General features: G+C 43.0%; 1 protein-coding gene across 1 annotated transcript in view; it reads right to left on the reverse strand.

Annotated features, from left to right (window-relative positions):
• Nucleotides 1-811: 811 nt before the first annotated feature.
• Nucleotides 812-20,976, reverse strand: part of UNC119 (unc-119 lipid binding chaperone) — a 40,936-nt gene continuing 20,771 nt past the window's right edge. The window contains exons 3-5 of the mRNA XM_038376071.2: nucleotides 19,933-20,035; nucleotides 9,930-10,102; nucleotides 812-7,616 (exon numbers count right to left, since the gene is read on the reverse strand). Of these exons, the coding sequence (XP_038231999.1) occupies nucleotides 7,504-7,616; nucleotides 9,930-10,102; nucleotides 19,933-20,035 (389 nt within the window). The 3' untranslated portion in view covers nucleotides 812-7,503. The remainder of the gene's footprint in view (nucleotides 7,617-9,929; nucleotides 10,103-19,932; nucleotides 20,036-20,976) is intronic.

Raw genomic sequence — 20,976 nt, forward strand, 5'->3', positions numbered from 1 at the left:
TAAAAAAAAAATTGTCTATGTCCCTTCCAAAAAACACCCCACACGCTGACCAAAAAACAGGCAAACTACAGAGGAAGTTTTTTGAAATTTTAAACTATTCACATACATAACCTTGCTGTTTCCTCACCAGACAGTTGATTATTCAGATCTTTTTATTTGACACATATTTTGCGTTTATTTCCTTTATTGTTCTTACTAATAGTTAACATTAGTCTGTACTTGAATGTATGTTCCTCAAAACCCTCTTTTACATGCATTGTGAAATGAGTAAGATTCAGTGCCAGTGGAGACAGTTATAACAAGTGTTTGCTGTGTGGTGAAGTAGAAGGGTTTATTTATAGCGTACTAGTGTCTGACCTACTTCCCTTTGTATAAACCGTACCCATTAATAGGCAAATAATGAGATCCCCAGGTTAATTCTAAGGCTTGAGGATTTAATACAAGGACTAAATATTGAAGCAATGTTGTAATGTTTTGAAATAATCAGTTTTAAAAGCTATGTCCTTACCTATGTTACTATACTATCACCATCTGAGATTATTAAAACTAAGTTTTTAATTTACTTTTCACTATACTTTTCTTTTGTGCTTTGTTATGCTTCCATCATTAGTTTAATTTTCTGGTAGTTATACACTAACAGAAGACTGGGCTGCAAATACTGTAACGGAATGTTTAAATTTGCACAAGACCCAGCTCTTCATTAAAATGTTTCTAGTGGACAATTTGCTGTAAAACAACACACTTTCATGCTAAAGTGGAATACATTAATCATACAAAACATCAACATTCAATGCAAAGAACCAAACCACCATTTTTAGGATCAATAATTTACCTTTAATTTTTTTAAACATTTCGCAGTTTGTTACAGGAAACAAAATAGTTGCTAATGAAAGATACACATTTTAACCCCTTTTCCAAAATAATGGAAATATTTAAGCATATTCCCTAACCTGTAAATAGTTTTGAGTGAGCGTATTCACTCATTATTTGGACTCCTTGTGTTCATTACTTCTAACATCTACACTCCTACCCCCTATAGGGAGACCTTAAAATCATATTCTAATTTTCTTTATTCTGAATTATTCTCATCACCCCCCACCCCCCGCCCACAATTCAGTCTCTGCAAACAAATAAAGCAAACTAAGTGCTCAAACCAATGCCAGTCAGGTGGATTGACTGCCAGGGCTTATATTCTTCATGGCAATTTGCTCAGTTTCCCTCAATTCCAGAAGGAAAAACAATCCTAATTCTTCCAACCCCAGGTTCTCTGCATGGCAGTGCAATGTGTTTCCACTAAGTGAGCTACAGTGGATGTTCTTACTGCAAACTGAAGTTAGACAACTAACAAGATACAAACATTTATAAAATAAACTTGATAAAAATGTTGCTAATATCCCAATGGAATTATGCCTAGATTTTTACTTTCCTTCCACCAAAAATATATTTTTATTTTATAAATACATATTTTAATAGACAATCCAATCTGATTTTATGCAAAAAAGTCACATTCAGATAGGTATTCTCAGTGTAGCATTAAAGTAAAAGCAGACATTACAGTAGGAAGGCATTAGCACAGTGATTCTAGGGAAGTGTTCACTAAATCATATAAATGGATCTACAAACACACAGTACCATCTGTTTAGACTATGCCATGATTCAGAAGATAATGCATCTGGCATTTCATGCCCAGCATATCACTCTTGTGTTTGCATGTTGATAAAGAGCTGTCAGAGAATTTAAGTATAAATCTGATTTTAAAATTAAAACATTTATGTAAACTTCACTAGTACTTACAATTGCTAACAGAAGCTATGAGCTAAGGTTTTCATTTAACAGAAAGAGTTAAAGCTGTCAGGACCTTACGGTTCTTAGCTTCAGTTAACCAAAACTATCGTGTAGTTTCTCAGTTCCACTTTTCTTTCTTTCAAGTGGTAGCACTGGTTCCTGGAATCCAGCTCCTAGTCAGACCTGGTTAACTGGAGCTATTTGCCAATTCAACTTTTCACAGAGATTACAGAGATTTATTAACAGATTATTTTTACAATACATACGAGGCATGGAAGTTGAATGTCAGGAGCACCAACTAAATGATAGGTGCTTTTCAACAAAACAAACAGTTTCTACCAAGCGTTCACAATCTAAGAGGATAGTTCAATAGACACCCCTAGACATGCACACCCTTCAACAGTTTCTTTTATAATAGTACAGGGTCTTCAAATTTTACAACCAAGGGCAGCACTGGCCACTTCCCTGAGCCAAAGGATTGCATCTAACTGTAATAAAATGGAGCATGTTGCACTTGCTTTCTTCTTTAACAAAGGTTTGACCCATGGAGACCAAGTTCAGACACACAGTGCTCCATCCTGGATGCAAATGAGTAGGCAGTCTGGATTAAGATGAAGCTTGCATATTGGGACTTTTAGCCTGTATCTCTATATTAAAGATATGTGCAGCTGCAGGTTAAACTTTTGCTACCCTGTACGAGCATTTTCAGTGTGACCCAATGGCTGACAGACAAGCCAAGCAGTTCCATCTTACTGATCTGCTCATACAACAAGCCTTTTTATTACAAAAGAGATTGTGAGCAAGAACATTAACATAACATCTTGGTTTTAATCTTGAAATGAAGAGACTGCCTACATTTAATCAGGCTCAAAAATCCTCCCCAGTCAATGATGATGGAATAGTCAATTAATGCACAAACCATCTCACAGCATAAAGGACAAACTATCTGCAGGAATCTTTTCTCTTTATCATCATTGGTCCAAGGCCAGAGCAAGTAAAAATGTATTGGTCTTGAAAGCATTTGTCCTGTTCCAACAATATGTTTCTAGTCTAGTAATCTGTGAAATATTGGACCATATAGTATACGTGTTAATTTATGTTATTTTTGCTATTTGAAAACCTTCCTATATTTTCAAGGAACTTAAATTATAAAGATCTAGAAAAGAGAAAGTCCAATACTTTGTCCACTTAGAATAAGTGAATTGAGACATAATTTATTTCCTTATTTCAAGAAGAGTTATGTCAGTGCAGGTCTGACTAGATGATTATGAGGGTCCCTTCTGGCCTTAAAGTCTATGAACGTTAGCAACAGCAGGAACTCCTACAGCATCAAACTTCACTTAAGTGAATCATAGTGCAAGAAAATATTAACGTGTTCCCAGAGAGTACTAAGGGTTTTACAAAGTTAATTTAACAAATAAGAAAAGACATGATCAATATATTAATAATAAGAAGGAACATCTAATCTCTAAAAGCTGATCATCTTGATTACCCTCTTGCTCTTTTATCTCACTTCAGTTCCAACATTTAATAGCCAGTGGCTTACAAATCAATAACGTTAGAGATAAGCCTTTACATCATTGCAAACTAGGGTCCCAGACTCTCAAATGGTACTGTAATACATGGAATTCTCGATACAGTGGCTATTAAAATCATACGTGGAGCTGGGGAAGAGGGTGCAAGAGGGTAATTAGAACACCCCAATTTTAAGGTGTACTGTCTTGGCTTGACCTGCTAGGTGTAAAGTGAATGCAATACCCCTCTGGAAAGCTAGGATTTCAGAGCCTGGACACAAAGGTAAAACCAGCATGGATTAATATTCAATAAAGAGTAACGGCTACAGGGAGAGTAATTAAGAGCCTTCTGGAAACAATGAATGAAAAATGTTTTAATTTCAATTCTACCTTTTGCCAAAAATAAGGTATCAATTTTTAAAAGAAGTCATGGGCCTGATTTTAGAAGGGTGCCAAGTGCTTTTAATTCCCATTCAAACCAATGGTAGTTGAAGGCACTCAGCATCTTATAAGCATTTGGTTTTAAAATGATCTCTTATAGACAGTTTCTTTCATATGTAACTCTGCTCCTTCATATGAAAAAAAGTGACCCATTTTAAGATCAGAGGAAACATTAGAAGTTTGTTACAAAATAAACCCCAGAAGAAGGAAAAAATAATAATTTCCTCACTAAAATTGCACTAAAACTATTAATATATTGGAAAAGCTCCTATTAGATTTTTCATGTATATTTCAGATATCATGTGCAGTATGATTCAATGGATGTTGCATCAATATTACACAGCATATTTCTGCATGAGCAGCCAGAGTAGAAATGGAACCTGTCCATTATCCAAGGCCTCTCTTTTTCTTTTTGTATTAATCTTAGATTATTTAATAGTTGGAAACAGTTTACGACAGCATACAGCTCTCTATGTGAAAAACCGTTTGCAACTACAGAATGACAGTTACAGTGGACTGTAAAATTCTGTCTTCATAACACTTCTAGAGAAAGCTTCATACTGATCTAAAGAATTCATAACTGTATCTGAGGCTGTTTTTTTTTTTCCACATTTGATTTTTTGAAAAGAATAACTTATAAAGCAGCCATTGAAAACCCAAAGCCAAAAGATGGTCAAGTAATTTACTCCATTAAATGGCTGAAAATTTTTCTCCTCTATTTTAAAGGATATCAGCATTTTTATTTATAGGACTGGGCAAACTAACTAGCTGTTAAACATTTCTACATAAATCATGATTGGATTTTTTTCTAGCCTGAAAATATAACCCCCTTGAATATGGGTCATGATCAGTTTGCCAAACTAGTCCCAGAATCTGGTCGTGAATATTTCATTTTTCTTTACACTTAGCCTCCCACTTGCAATAAAATGCAGTGTACCAAGAAGTTCATTCTGTAACTTACTGCACTTCTGGGAACGAAGTACCTTTTCTCTAGCTTCTTGTTCCTATAATTTGATAAAAGCAGGCAACCCCACAGCATATTTTGTTTAGTCACTTCCCATTTCAAAAGATAACACATTTTTAATTCTATCATCAACTAACACTTCAAGGGAATCTTTAAAAAGAGCAACAAGAGGTAGCAAAAAGAGTGTGAAAAAGAGCTGGGGACTAACGAATTTGAGTGTTTCCCAAATGGCTTGTTACAATATCACATACCAAGACGATCCTTGAGATGACAACCCAATATATGAAAAGATAAGCTAAAAGGTGACATGGAACTGACACCACTTTCATAGCAGTGGACTGAGACGTTATAAGATGATGACATTTTAACTCTCTGCTCCTGGAACATGTATGTCTGCCAATGCTGGACAGGCACACTTGCTGTATGTAGCTGTTATAATTATTAAGCACAAAAGAGGTTAATATGGACAATGAATGAGTGATGGAAGATATTAGTACAGGGAAAGTATATGGAGTAATGGCTAAAAACACTCTACTGTCAAAATAACAGTATATTTTTTAATATATTAATACATATCGACTATTTCAAAAGCTGTTCAATATTTCCATGAGTATGGAAAGTCTTTTGATTTGCAAGACAGTTTTCCAGCCCTGATGCACAAAAATACAAAAAACAATTTTAACTTGTCCAACGTTTTTTGTAAACTTTTTCATTTTCTGATGATTCACTATGCTAAAATACATGGCTGATCAGACTAATATAAAAATAACTGGGAAAATTCCTTGTAACCATCTTAAAATGGACAAGTCAGCCCTGGGCTGATTTTGCAGTTAGATATACGATACAAAGAAGCAGTCCTGATGACAGGTCTCATCTGGGTAATATTTGCTGTTTTGTTATAGCAGTGAACTATGTGTACACACTTTGGCTACAGTTAATTTTTTAAACTAAGAATAATCCGTGTTGTGTCCCAACTTGCTGCAGTTGCCTCAGAAAACAATCAACTGTCAAACGTAAAAAACAAGCCAACCAAGAGCAAACAGTGACCCTTAGTATTATCACAATCCCACTGATGGCAGCTTTCACAGACAAGGCCTCCCTTTTCAGATGATGGATGGAAGAGTTTGCAATTTTCTTGGTTGACTAGGCTGTGACTGGAGGAAAGGTGTTAATAACAACTGGAAATGGAATTTTAAAAAAATTATTATAATCGCACCTGTCTGAGGCTAATGTATAATGTTCCACTTAACTCACAGAATTAGACATGAAGACAATGTATTCACAGAAATGGCTATAAACTGCAAAGCTTAATTTTTAACCAAATTTTTTGAGTGAGGGTTTCATGACCATAAGTCGCCTGCAAACAAAAGGAAGAAAGCTTTCATCCTTTGCTTCTGTTCATTTTCGACCTTTTAATTGATTTTTATCTATTCTAATGTACAGTACAGCAGATTCTCTCTGATTCATTAGCTTGCTTTTGCCTCTCCCCTCCACTTCCCTGCTCCAAAGAGCAGCATACTATGAGAAACTTGTGCAAAACAGTTCTTAAACTCCTTACGTGGGACTGGAAGTGGCACCATCATTTTGGATAACCTGTGTTGTACACTGACTGTAGATGCATAGTGTCAAATTTACAGTCTCTGAGAAATAGCTGACCCAAAAATTTTTGGACAAAAAACAAACACACTTGACCATAAAATGCTTCAAATTCAGACACAAAAGAAAAACCAGAAAGTCCATTCGCTCTAACCACCATCTTTTCACGACAAATGAAATTACTTTCCTCTGGCAACTCTACTGAAGCATCTTGTCTCTACAGGTAGCTAAAGAAGAAATCAGATTCAGGGAAGAAAAGCTTACGCCAGGTATAGGCTGAAAATTAACTGCCTGATAATGCCAAGCTAAACTAAAAACATAACTACTTCTTGACTAGAAGATTCAGCAAAGAACACAGAAGCTGAAATGAAAGAGGACAACGCTTGTGGGGACTTGCAGACCCTCAATAATAGGTTTCTAACAGATGCAAAAAAAAAAAAAAAAAAAAAAAAGGGGGCAGTTTAAGACAGACCTGTCATTGAATTACTGTCCTTCAGTGCGAGTTTCATTGTTTCCAGGAAAAAAGAAAAAGGAGGACTTGTGGCACCTTAGAGACTAACAAATTTATTTGAGCATAAGCTTTCATGTGCATAAGCTTTCGTGAGCATCCGATGAAGTGAGCTGTAACTCACGAAAGCTTATGCTCAAATAAATTTGTTAGTCTCTAAGGTGCCACAAGACATTTTTATGTGGATGGATGTACAAATGAAATTAGGATTAAAACTGTGCCCTTTGAAGCATTCATAAACAGAATCAGATAAATATATGCATCTCTGTATTTGCATTAGACTTCTGCTTGTTCACAGGCTCTTCCAGCCCACATCCTAAGAGATAGCAATTGTGCAAAGAGGCTTAATAATGAAAACATGGATCTGGAGAATTTGGGCCCAGAATTCCTGGATTTATTCTAACTGGATGATATATCAGGACATTTTTACACAGAGCTATTTAAAGAGTCTCCGACTCTGGTGACCAAAGATCACTCACTGGAGCGGAACTGTGTTTAGAGTTCTTGAAGGATAGGGTTCTGCTTCAAAGCTCAGGGAAGATGAAAGACTTCAACAACTCCTACAAGCAAAGAGTCCTTGGTTCATGGAACTGTGCTCAGCTGACCTTGGAAGTCAACTGCAGGAAGGTGGTAGAATCCCTGACAATTTCTACAGGAAAGGAAAGGCCAGCATGGCTCTGCTGTCCACTCAGTACTCATGGTCCTCCACTGTACGAATAATCTGCCTTGTTGTGCATCACCAGCTTGTTGTCTACAAAGTAGAAACTGTCCGACTGCGTCTCATAGGGGTGAAGGATCATCTCTCGAACTGCAAAAGAAGTTGCACATTGGTAAATTTTTGATTTTACCTCACACAATCGATAGACTGTAAATCTGGTGTTTTCTTCAGCACAATGTATAAAGATACAGCTTACATGGTTGTTCTGGTAACAACTAATGGCCATCCCGAAGCACGTGACCAGGAAAGATTGTACTGTCTAGGCACTTATCTGCCCTCCATAGTAACTAAGCGCCTCATGCGTAGAGTGCCGAGAAAAATCAAGGATTTGTTAAAGAAAGTTCACAGCAGTGTCATGGGTACAGTAGTGATTTTCATGAGATGTGCATGAAATACAGACAGCAAAAGGTCACTGCTGCATTCTTTTGTATAAAACCAGCTACTGAGTCCCTCATGAATTGCTGTGATTTATTCTAGCGTCTGCAAATTATTATCTCCCTCTCTTCCTATCTCCTACATGGTGAACACTCAGCTGCTCACCTGCAGACGGTTTTCTGGAACTGAGCAGCCACAGCATAAGTGGGGAGGTGAAGTGTGCACCAGCTGCCAAGTGCCCCCAAACTGCTGCAATTTTCCCATCAGCAGGCACTGGTCTCATGCTCAGTGTGACTTGTCATGCACAGCAGTACCACATCAGAACAGTAGTTTGGGGGGATTCAGTAACTGGTGTGTGTTTCCAGCTCCCCACTCAGGCCGCTCACGTTCCAAGCAGTGGCCTTGCATAAAACCAGCTACCAAGTGTGCAGCAGATGAGCCAGATTGGTGCCCGCCCACCCGGCAGAAGAAAGGAAGAAAAAAAATCTGCAGCCGCCAGAGTAAATCAAAGCAGTTCGGGGGGGAAGGGAGAAGCGATTTAGCAGACGGTTTTACACAAGACAACACTGCTGCCACTTCAACTGCTGCTCCGACATGAGGCTGCCACACACCATGAGCTGTGCCAAGCACAAAACTGCATATGCAGAGGCCCCCTCTCTGCTATTGGAAAAATCGCAGTACTGGACTACTTTTGTGATTTCTGCACAGTCCATGAAACTATATTTTCTCAGGGCTCTATTAATAAGCATTAATGAGCTTCTTCTTGCAACTCTTCTGTGAGATGGGAAGAATCATCTCCATTTTACTAATGGGCAACTGAAGCACAAAAAAGCTAAGTGATTTGCTCAAGATCACACATGAAGTCTGTGACAGGACAGAAAGTGAACCATGATCTCCTCGGTTCCAATCTAGTGCTTTAACCATAAAGCCTTCCTTTCTAAGCACAAGGTTTAAAAGGGAGCCAGAGGTGAGGGGAGCAGAGGGGTGCTACGCTCAAAAAGTGACTAGGGACATGCCATTCTTACTCAGAATTTGCTTCCTGTGATCACGTCTGACACTCTAAAGTTGATACCATTGCACAGGCAATACAGAAATCTCTTCATATTAAGGTTCCACTTATAAGCTTTTTAATAAATAATTGGTAGATGTTTTAATAAATGGGTAATCAATTATTAGTGTCAAACAGGTTGCTTAACAACACTTTCCACTGATATGCTGATAACCACCTATATAACATACTTCTCAGGCCTGTTACATGCTTACAACATCTATTAAGCATTAGATACTGCACAGCCTGTTTATAACTGAAATTAATATAGTGTGACCAATACATCTACAGAAGAGTGAGCACTCTCTCTATTGATCATTGTCAGCTAAGGTAAATTCTGAGTGCAGAATCTTATCTCTGAAGAAGAGGTAGAAAAAAATACTGCTCAAATTTGAGTTCTAGGTAGTTTGCAGAGCTGGCATTTAGGTAGCAAAACTCAAAACTTGGCACATTTGACGTGATTGTTGTTGAAAGAATAAACATGAAGCTACAACACCCTGCCCCAGAGTTACTCTTTTGCTGATAGCCAAAGCCCCAGGGACTTGGGCCAAATCATTTACATCTAATGTGCAACAATCCTGATTTCTACAGCTCAGCTGCACTAAGTTATACAGCAATATTAAGTGATTTTGTAATTAATTAGGTCTTCACAGTTTGATGGAAATAATTCTAAAAATGCACCACAAAATGAAATGTTGTAGCCGCATCAATCCCACGATATTGGAGACACAAGATGGGTGAAATAATATTTTTCATTGGACCAACTTCTGTTGGTAAGAGACAAGCACAGCCATTTCAGCGGTGGTTGTACATCTGGCACAAGAATATGATTTCTCTATTAACACTGATATTTCCAAGTGGTTTTTGTACTCTCCCATTTCCACTTCTCAATAAATACATAGCTCCATTTGGGATGGAGTCCTCCAAAATACCACCGTTTATCATTCCTCCCTGGCAACCCATTGACTGGGAAAACTTACTGAGATCCTCCGAGAGCTGTGGGAATTCATAGATGTGTTCACAAGTGTTTTTACTGCTGGGGATGCAGAACCCAAATTCAAAATCAAAGCTCTTGAGCAGCTGATCCCGGAAATAGTGCCTCTCAATCATGCGGAAGTTATTAATAGGCTTGTCCCCTACTGTGAACTCTACCCTGCAATGGAGAAAAAAGAAGATTGAAACAGGGAGTTTTGTTCCTGGCCAAAAGTTTGCTGCTCACCACCACACACAACTGCGTCCTTTTAAACGATGCTGAAAATCTTCAAGTAACTGCTCCTAAAATATGCTTGTATAAAGGCACACGTGATGCTACAAATCAGCCAGGAAACAAAGCAATCAGGAATACACAATTCACACAACTATTTTTCCTGCACAGAAGTGAAATACAAGTGTGAATTTCACAGTTTAAATCACCATCAGTAGAGGAAAAGCTGCTCAAACATACTGCATAAACAGCAGAGCATTCAGCACAGCTTCCTTGGTATAGGTGGATTTTTTCAAAAGTGATTTTAATTAGGGCTGTCAAGCGATTAAAAAAATAAACCACAATTAATCACACTAACAATCAATAGAATACCATTTATTTAAATATTTTTGGATATTTTCTACATTTTCAAATATACTGATTTCAGTTACAATACAGAATATAAAGTGCACAGTGCTCACTTAATATTTATTTTTGATAAGTATTTGCACTGTAAAAAAAAAATAGTATTTTTCAGTTCACCTAATACGAGTATTGCAGTGCAATCTCTATCATGAAAGTTGAATTTACAAATGTAGAATTATGGACAAAAGACTTGCATTAAAAAATAAAACAAATTCAAATTTTAGAGCCTGCAAGTCACTCAATCCTACTTGTTCAGCCAATTGCTCAGACAAACAAGTTTGTTTACATTTACAAGAGATAATGCTGCCCGCTTCTTGTTTACAATGTTACCTGAAAGCAAGAACAGGTGTTCACATGGCACTGTTGTAGCTGGTATTGCAAGATATTTACATGCCAGATGCACTAAAGATTCATATGTCCCTTTCATGCTTCAACCACCATTCCAGAAGACTTGCATTCATGCTGATGATAGGTTCTGCTTGACAACAAACCAGAGCAGTGCAGACCAACACATGTTCGTTTTCATTATCTGCGTCAGATGCCAACAGCAAAAGGTTGATTTTCTTTTTTTGATGGTTTGGGTTCTGTAGTTTCTGCATTGGAGTGTTGCTCTTTTAAGACTTCTGAAAGCAAGCTCCACACCTCGTCCCCTTGCAGATTTTGGAAGGCACTTCAGATTCTTAAACCTTGGGTCGAGTGCTGTAGCTATCTTTAGAAATCTCAGATTAGTACCTTTGCGTTTTGTGAAATCTGCAGTGAAAGTGTTCTTAAAATGAACTACATGTGCTGGGTCATCACCCAAGACTGCTATAACATGAAATATATGGCAGAATGTGGGTAAAACAGAGCAGGGGACATACAATTCTCCCCCAAGGAGTTAACTCACAAATTTAATTAACGCTTTTTTTTTTTAACGAATGTCATCTGCATGGAAGCATGTCCTCTGGAATGGTGGCCGAAGCACAAAGGGGCATACGAATGTTTAGCATATCTGGCATGTAAATACCTTGCAATTCCAGCTACAAAAGTGCCATGCAAATGTCTGTTCTCACTTTCTGGTGACATTGTAAATAAGAAAAGAGCAGCATTATCTCCTGTAAATGTAAACAAACTTGTTTGTCTTGGCGATTAGCTAAATAAGAAGTAGGCCTGAGTGGACTGGTAGGCTTTGAATTTTTACATTGTTTTGTTTGAGTGCAGTCATGTAACAAACCAAAACAAAAAACAAAAAAAAAAAATCTACATTATCATGAAAGTGCAACTTACAAAAGAGATTGCATTACAGTACTTGTATGAGGTGAACTGAAAAATATTTATTTTGTTTATCATTTTTACAGTGCAAATATTTGTAAGCAAAAATAATATATATACACTTTGATTTCAATTACAACACGGAATACAATATATATGAAAATGTAGAAAAACATCCAAAATATTTAATTTCAATTGATATTCTATTATTTAACATTGTAATTAAAACTGCGATTAATCGGGATTAATTTTTTTAGTTAAACGTGTGAGTTAACTGCGATTAATCAACAGCCCTAATTTTAATGCTTGTTAATGGTGCTCGATGAAGAGCTCTAAACTAGAAACTGACATCCTCGGTCTACAAAGAAATCCCAGAAGAGAGAAGCAGGACAAGCTTCTGATCACGGCTCCCCACTGTGCTTCTATCCTAACCAGGAGGCATGACCACTTAAGGTTAGAAGGAAATTATTCATGTAGGCTCAGCTGTATGCAACACTGGCACACTTAACCCTGAATACAATCAGATAGCATGTCCCCACCCCAAATGAAAGTGAATATTTATTGCTTGAACAGAGTAGCAGGCAATAGGATGAAGAGGCTGGCATGCAACTTTGATTCTTTGTCCCAAACAGTAAGGATGTGGATTCCCAACCAAAGCACAATGTTGGGGGTGCTTGTTTTAAGACTCTAGAGGCAGAAACCTTCACTTTGTTCCTAAACCTTCTGCCTACAAGTTCTCGTTCTTTAAAATTCAACCTTTAATTAGCATTTAATCAGACACCCTAAGAGCAGCAAAAATGCTGTTTGTCTTCTTTAAAAGTTAGATTAATGCAAACCTTATTAGGAATAGCCCTGCTTTGAAACTGAAAGTGTTTCCCAAATTCCAGTCTGACATGAATCCAGACTAGTGACTTCTACACATCTAAAAAGTGGGATTGGTACTGAAACTGCAGCTGCTGTTTATTTAAGTATTTTAGATGTGATACTATAATACTGATGGGCACGAAGCACTTTGCTGTACTAATTTATACATAAGCGAACATGGAGAAAACAAGGAAAACAAAAGGATCATACACAGCCTGTTCTTCTTTGAGTGATCGTCATGTCCATTCCAAGCAGGTGTGTGCACACCAGCTGGAAGATTTTTCCCCTAGCAGTGTCCGTAGGGTATGCCTGGGCACCCCCTAGGGTGGCACCTTCATGGCACCCAATATCGAGCCCTGCCGACCCCCCACACCCTCAGTTCCTTCTTACCGCCCGTGACGGCTAGCTGGAACTTTGCTCGCTCTTGCAGCAAGCGCCTTAGCAGTGTCTTTGTTCTTAGTTTCAGAGTAGCAGCCATGTTAATCTGTATTCGCTAAAAGAAAAGGAGTACTTGTGGCACCTTAGAGACTAAAATTTATTTGAGCATAAGCTTTCGTGAACTACAAATGAAGCATCTGACGAAGTGATCTGTAGCTCACGAAAGCTTATGCTCAAATAAATTTGTTAGTCTCTAAGGTGCCACAAGTCCTCCTTTTCTTTTTGTTCTTAGTGTAAATAGTTTTTTCTCTATAATTGTACTTATCACATAGGTAGTAGCGTTTGATAGATGGTTAGTTTCTCCTCCGGGGGTATGCCTGGGTCTCCAGGGTTTAAACTCTGAGTCCTGTGGCAAGTTTATGCCCAAGAGTGATCCTCACTCGTCCTGCCTGCGGTGCCTTGGTGAGACTCACCAAAAGGACAAGTGCCGCATTTGCAAGGGTTTTCCACCCAAGAACCTTTAAGGACAGAGAGCAGAGACCGAAACTCCTGCTCATGGAGGCGGCTCTGAGACCGCAGTCTGACCCGGGACCCAACGACCTGGCACCAAGCACATCCTCTTCGGTGCGCAACAGTCTGGCGCCAACGGTGTGCAAATTGGGCCAGACTAAGGACTCTAAAGCCTACTGGCACCGCCACTCTTAGGGACATAGGGCGTCGGCATCAGTTCGGCACTGTTCTCCATCTCCTGTGCCGGTAAAGAAGAGGAGGCCAGTGAGGGGGCAATCCCCCTCCTCCCCCGAAGCCTAAGGGACCAGTGCCGTCCGCAAGTGGCTTGGCACAGACCGCTTCCACCCAGAGTCTTGTCGACTCCTGCCCTGTCCGGGGTCCAATCCAGTCCAAACCCTCCTCGGTCCCCGGACCATCTGGTGGACATACAACCACCATCGACGCCAGAGGCATTCGAGGCGGCAATGGACCGGATGCGCCTCCCAGTGCCAGCCTCCTCCCGAAGGAGGGACAAGTCCCTGGTGACCGCACGGCCCGTTTCACTCCAGGGGCAAGCCAACCATGATGGCTCATCGGTCTCCATCTCCAGCACCGCCTGCACAGACACAGGAAGCGCGCCGTCCCCCAGAGTCGAGTTGTCGTTCATTGGCAACTCAGGGAACTGCTCCTCCATGGTCTTCTTATTCGGAGACCTTGGAGTCGGAGATAGACTTGGCTCGATTGAGCAGATTGCGCAGCAGAAGATCTCGGTCCCGGAGCAGTCACCAACCATACCCGGCACCGTGGCAACAACAGTGGCAATCACCTGCTCAGTGGCCCTTCTGGACACCCTGGGCGTACCATCCATGGGCGGGTCAAATCCATGGTCCGTGCTCCAGAATGGTGTTGGTGTCCTTGGTGTCATTTGTGCCACAGTCAGTGCCGGCACCAACGATGACGGTGCTGCCCTCGACCAGAGTGGGCCCGCCGACTCACATGATTTCGGCACCAATGCTTCAGCCAGCTCCGGCAACGGCCCACCAACTGATGGCACCAGTGGAAGCCTTAGCTCCGTCCCTTCCAGTCTCAACAGTTTCCATCTCACCAGTTTTACCTGCCCTGGCACCGGCTGCGATGCAGAGTTCTTCATCGGTGACGGTTCCTCAGACAGAGTACCGCATGCTGAGGGATCCCGGGGGGCTGAAGGCAGTGAACTGGGTCCACCTCCGGTTCTCTCTTCCTCGTCTTCACCTGACGAAGTGGTCACAGGGACTTCACCGGCCCCAGCTTTGGAGGACAATTGGGTTCTTCAACAGCTTTTGAAGCGGACCGCCCAAAGCCTGGGGATTCAGGCAAAGGAGGCAGAAGACTATTTCAACCCGGTCATAGACACCCTGGCTCCCTCCGGCCCATCCACGGTTGCATTGCCATTCATCAAGTCAATAACTGAAACATCTAAGAACTTGTGGCAAACCCCTGCTTCTCTGGCACCCACGGCCAAGAAATCTGAGCGCTGCTACTTTGTTCCCTCTAAAGGGTATGAACACCTTTATACCCACCCTCCTCTGGGTGGTCGATGCGGCCAATCAGAGAGAACGTCAGGGGTTTCAAGGCTCCATTCCTAAAAACAGGGATGCCAAGAAACTGGACCTGTTTGGCCAGAAGGTCTACTCCACAGCAGGCCTACAGCTTTGTACAGCCAACCAACAGGCCATAGTAAGCCATTACGGACATAACACCTGTTTGTCCATGGCAAAATTTATGGAGCTTCTGCCCCAGGAAGCTCGGGGGGAGTTCTCTGCACTCGTGGAGGAGGAGAAATTGGTCTCCTGAGCGTCTTTACAAGCAGCCCTGGACACGGCAGATGCGGCCTCTCACACTTTGGCCACAGGGGTGGTTACGAGGACAGGATCCTGGCTACAGGTCTCTGGTCTTCCCCATGAGGTCCAACAGACCATTCAAGACCTTCCCTTCGAAGGTGTAGCTCTCTTCTCCGAGAAGACTGATAAGAGACTTCACAGCTTGAAGGACTCGAGGGCTACCTTTCATTCGCTGGGGCTTCACACGTCTGCTACCCAGCGCAGACAGTTTAGTCCTCAACCTGCTCCTCGTCCTTATCAATCCCAGAACCGCCAGGATGCTCCGCATAGGTGGAACAGGAGCACTCTGAGGAGGCAATGTCCTCGCTCCAGGCAAAACTCGGGCCAGTGTAGGGCCCCCCAGGGCTCTAGACCACTCTTTTGAGGGTACGGTCGAGGGCGGCTTGCCAGTTCAACCTTTGGATGCTTCCCATCTTACTTTCTCGTCCCGTCTATCCCCTTTCTACCATACCTGGTCTCAAAATTACTTTGGACCGCTGGGTGCTCCGCACAGTAGAGAGGGGATATTCCATCCAATTCTGTACCCTCCGACTCCCCCAAACCCATTCCCTGTCCCTCTCCAGGGACCCCTCTCACGAGCAACTTCTGTGTCAAGAGGTGCAGTCCCTCCTCTCGGTAGGGGCAGTGGAGGAGGTTCCTCAGGAGCTAAGGGGCAAGGGTTTCTACTCCCGGTACTTCCTAATAACGAAGGCCAAAGGGGGCCTCAGACCCATGCTGGACCTGCGACAACTCAACAAGCACGTAAAGAAACTCATGTTTCGCATGATCTCGCTAATCTCCATTACCCCTCACTGGATCCAGGAGACTGGTATGCTGCCCTCAACTTGAAGGATGCGTATTTTCATATCGCAATAGTCCCACATCACAGATGCTACCTCAGGTTCATGGTGAACACAAGCATTTACCAGCTTGCCGTCCTCCCATTCGGACCATCGACTGCCCCGCAAGTATTCACAAAATGAATGGCAGTCATCGCGGCATTCCTGTGCAAGCGCCAGATACAGGTCTTTCCACACCTCGACGACTGGCTGATCAAGGGTTGCTCGAGGGCCCAGGTCAAGTTTATAAGGAGGACCTTCCTTGACTTAGGTCTCCTCCTTAACGAGGAGAAATCCACTCTGTCCCCGGGGCAGAGGATAGAGTTCATAGGCACGGTCCTGGACTCTACTCAAGCCAAAGCGTACCTCCTAGAGGCCAGATTTCGCTCATTTCAGGACATCATACAAGGCCCCAGACAGTTCCCCACGATGTCAGAAAGAAACAGTCTAAAGCTGCTGGTACACATGGCCTCATGCACTTACATGGTGCAGCATGCCAGGCACAGGCTGCACCCACTCGTTTTGGCTGACGTCGGTGTACCGACCAGCCTGAGATGCGTTGGATAGGGTCGTAACCCTGCCTCGCCTGGTACTGGACTCCCTCCTATGGTGGCTCAACCCTCGAATGGTTTGCACAGGGCTACCTTTTGCCAGCCCTCAGCCCTTGCTCACCTTGGTGTCAGACGCCTTGGATCTGGGTTGGGGGGCTCACCTAGGGGACCTCAAGACCCAAGGCCTCTAGTGGACCTCGCTCTTCACATCAATGTCAAAGAGCTGAGGGCAGTGCATCTGGCATGCTACTCTTTCAAAATGCATATAATGGGCAGATGTGTTTCAATCCTCACGGACAACATCTTTGTGATGTTCTATACCAATAAATGGGGGGCGGGGAGGTGCACATTCCTCTCCCCTGTGCCGAGAAGCCCTTGCGTTGTGGGACTTCTGCATAGAGCACTCGATCCACCTGCAGGCCTCATACCTCGCACAGGTGCGAAACACACTGGCAGACAGCCTCAGCCGCACCTTTCAACATCCACAAGTGGTCCTTCGGCCAGACGCGGTGAGCTCTATCTTCCGGTTCTGGGGCTCTCCCCAGATAGACCTGTTCGCCACTCCAGACAACAAGAAATGTCAGACATTCTGTTCTCTAGGGAACCACAGTGAGGGGTCCATCGGGGACGCCTTCCCTCTCTCGTGGGAGGGCGGCCTGCTATATGCTTTCCCACCCATCCCGCTAGTCCACAGGGTGCTTCTCAAGATCCGCAGGGACCAGGCCCCAGTCATACTAACAGCACCGGTGTGGCCACATCAGCACTGGTTCACCTCACTCCTTAAAATGTTCATAGCAGCCCCTCTCACCTTACTGCTGGTTCCCGTCCTGATCACACAGGACCAGGGCCGTCTCCAGCACCTGAATCTGGAGTCGCTCCATCTTACAGCCTGGATGCTCCATGGCTAAGTGCTCTCTTGTTCGGACCAGGTCAGACAAGTCCTCCTGGGTAGTAGAAAGCCCTCCACCAGGGCTACTTACCTGGCTAAGTGGAAAAGGTTCTCCATCTGGGCAGAGCAACGTAGTCAGCCACCGCTCCTCGCCCCCATGCCATTTATACTGGACTACCTCCTTCACCTAAAGCACCAGAACTTGTCCCGGTCATCAATAAGGGTCCATTTGGCCGCTATCTCCGCCTTCCACCCGGGTTCAGACGGTCTCTCGGTCTTTGCAAACCCTATGGTCAGTTGTTTTCTCAAGGGTTTGGACAGGCTCTTCCCACACACACACACACACACACACACACGTCAGCCTGTCCCTGCCTGGGACCTCAATTTAGTCCTCTCCAGGCTTAAAGGCCCGCCATTTGAACCTCTGGCCACCTGCTCCCTGCTCTCTCTCTCATTCAAGGTTGCGTCCCTCGTGGCAATTACCTCGGCCCAACGGGTCTCAGAGCCCTCACTTCTGAGCCCCCTTACACAGTTTTTCATAAGGCTAAGGCTCAGCTTAAGCCTCATCCGGCTTTTCTCCCAAAGGTTGTCTCCCATTTTCACATGACCCAGGACATCTTCCTCCCAGTGTTTTATCCCAAGCCACACTCCTCCAATAGGAAGCGCAGGCTGCACTCACTGGACGTGCATAGGGCCTTAGCTTTCTACATAGAGAGAACTAAGTCGTTCCGGAAATCCGTCCAACTCTTCTTAGCCGTGGCAGACAGAATGAAGGGCCTTCTGGTATCATCTCAACGCACATCGTCATGGATAACGTCCTGCATTAGGGAATGCTATACCCTGGCAAAGGAGCCCACTCCACAGATAAGCACTCACTCTACCAGGGCCCAGGGTTAGGGTGGCGTTCCCGGCACAAGTCCCTATTCAGGAAACCTGCAGGGCAGCAACGTGGTCCTCGATACATTTACATCGCACTGTGCAATTACACACAGTCCAGGGACGATGCGGCTTTTGGGAGAGCTGTGCTCTTTTCTGTGGATAACTCCGACCCCACCTCCTGAGCTCTAGCTTGTGAATCACTTGCTTGGAATGGACTTGAACAATCACTCGAAGAAGAAAAACGGTTACTCACTTTCTCATAACTGTTGTTCTTCAAGATGTGTTGTTCATGTCCATTCCAATACCCACTCTCCTATCCCTCTATCGGAATGGTCAGTAAGAAGGAACTGAGGGGGTGAGAGTTTGGTGGGGCTCGATATTGGGCGCCATGAAGGCACCACCCGAGGGGGCACCCAGGCCAACCCTACGGACGCTACTAGGGGAAAAATCTTCTGGCTGGCGTGCACGCAGCGCACACACACCTGCTTGGAATGGAGATGAACAACACATCTCGAAGAACAACAGTTACAAGAAAGCGAGTAACCGTTTTATCCAATATCCTGCCGGCAATCTCCGAGGAGAGCAGAAAGGGGTCTCCCACCCAACCTAGAAGGGAAGGTGTGGGCATCTCAGCCAAAACCTGCACCTCTCTACCCACAACCACTCCACCATAGATATATTGTTACCTGTAAGGGAAGGACACATTTTGAGAGAGCTAGGCTCAGCTGGAATAAATTAATAAACAAATTCCCTGCACCAGTTAGTTTTTTCAGTTTCAGGATATGCCCCCCCACATATATGCATATCTGCGTTTTACAATTTAAAAGTCAGTGGCAATATTCCTAGACTGAAGTTTTACAGAAAAACCTGTTTTACTGGTGCTGCACATAAGCATCATTTATTGACATGCACCAGGTACTACCAGACACACCAAAGGTAATGCAATGGTGCGAATTTTGATGTGCTTTAGATGTTCTCATTATAATTCATGATTCCATTCGCATCCATGGAGTGATGCTGCAGAGCCCTCTTTCAAAATCTGAGCAACTGGAACAGCAACTTCCAAGCCACACTTCTCTGAAGAGCAGCTGGGATACCTGCATGTAGCCTGTTGGTTCTGCATCGCCACATGAGACCCTAGCATTAGTCTCTTAGACCCCATTTCTTGATACGGTACAAGCACTGGGCAGGTTGAATATTCAAACCTCAAGGTGTTAGGAGATCCTAGTCACAATCAGCAAAAAGCCCCTACTAAACTGACTTAAGTTGCAAACCTATCTGGTACCTACAGCAAACTAGACACTTTCACCCCAAACAGTAAGAGTGCAGCCGATTTCAGCACTAGGAATTGCAGCACAATACCCCAGGTACTTACGTGGCTCCAACCTGCCGAAGTCTAAGGAAAGCTGGGGTGAACTGATAGCGAACAAACCGTCCGGCATTAGGGTCAACATCCTTTTTATCGCCATGTTCACGTTCTGGAATGGTACAAACCAAATCTTCATAATTGTGGACTGAGAAACAGGAACCTAAGGAGAGCACCTTTACGTGGTACCCTGAAGTCCACCCTCACCCTCAGAGGTCCTCCATTCCTGATACTGCCTGTCTCCTCAGTTTGAAGGCCCAACCAAATACTGCATAAGATGTTTGTGGACAAGTCAGGCAAACTCAGGCACTGAGAAGTTAACTATCTGCAGATAGGGGCTAATGTTTACTTACCTACTAGGGGTCCTGTGCTGTGTATTGTCTGTAAAGAGCTTGGAGATCCTCAGGTGGAAGGTAATATACAAGTACAGTATTACACATCTACCCTAAATACTTCCAGGTCACTGATGCTATGTCAGTGAATCTATTTGCTTGTTTGTATCCCTAATGAGTATGAATACTTCCAGAAAACTAAAGACAGATCTACCACCTGTCTGCTTCTTGAGGGAAATGTAGTGATAGAGATAGCACAGTCCAACTTTGCAGCAGCATGGTGGGCCTCTCTGTGGATCTCCTCAACACGTTCTCATTATTTTATTTTGGTTCTTCAGAGTTGATTTTATCTTGTGGCTATCAGTGTCTATAAATCAGTGTGGGGCTGTAGTGTTGCTTCAGAGCCATAAAGTTTGGCTCTTCAGCTCTGTCCTTCTCCTCATGCCATTCCACAGGGATAGCATCCCTAGCAGAAAGGGATAATGCACACACTGAATTCCAGCTCTATAAACATGGAAGAATCTGAAAGCAGTTACACAAAGTAAACGTTTGCAAAAGAACCTGGAAAGTGGAGGCCAGGTCACTAGCTTCTCTCTCCCTCTCTCTCAGGAGTTGGCTCACAAATATAAGACAGTCATACAGTTTGGAATGACTGGCAACCTCTGCTCAATGGAGGAGACTTGCTGTTGGAATAGTAGGAGAGTTGAAGGCAAGGACACAG

The sequence above is a fragment of the Dermochelys coriacea genome, chromosome 17 (assembly GCF_009764565.3).
Source record: "Dermochelys coriacea isolate rDerCor1 chromosome 17, rDerCor1.pri.v4, whole genome shotgun sequence".
NCBI lineage: Eukaryota > Metazoa > Chordata > Testudines > Dermochelyidae > Dermochelys > Dermochelys coriacea.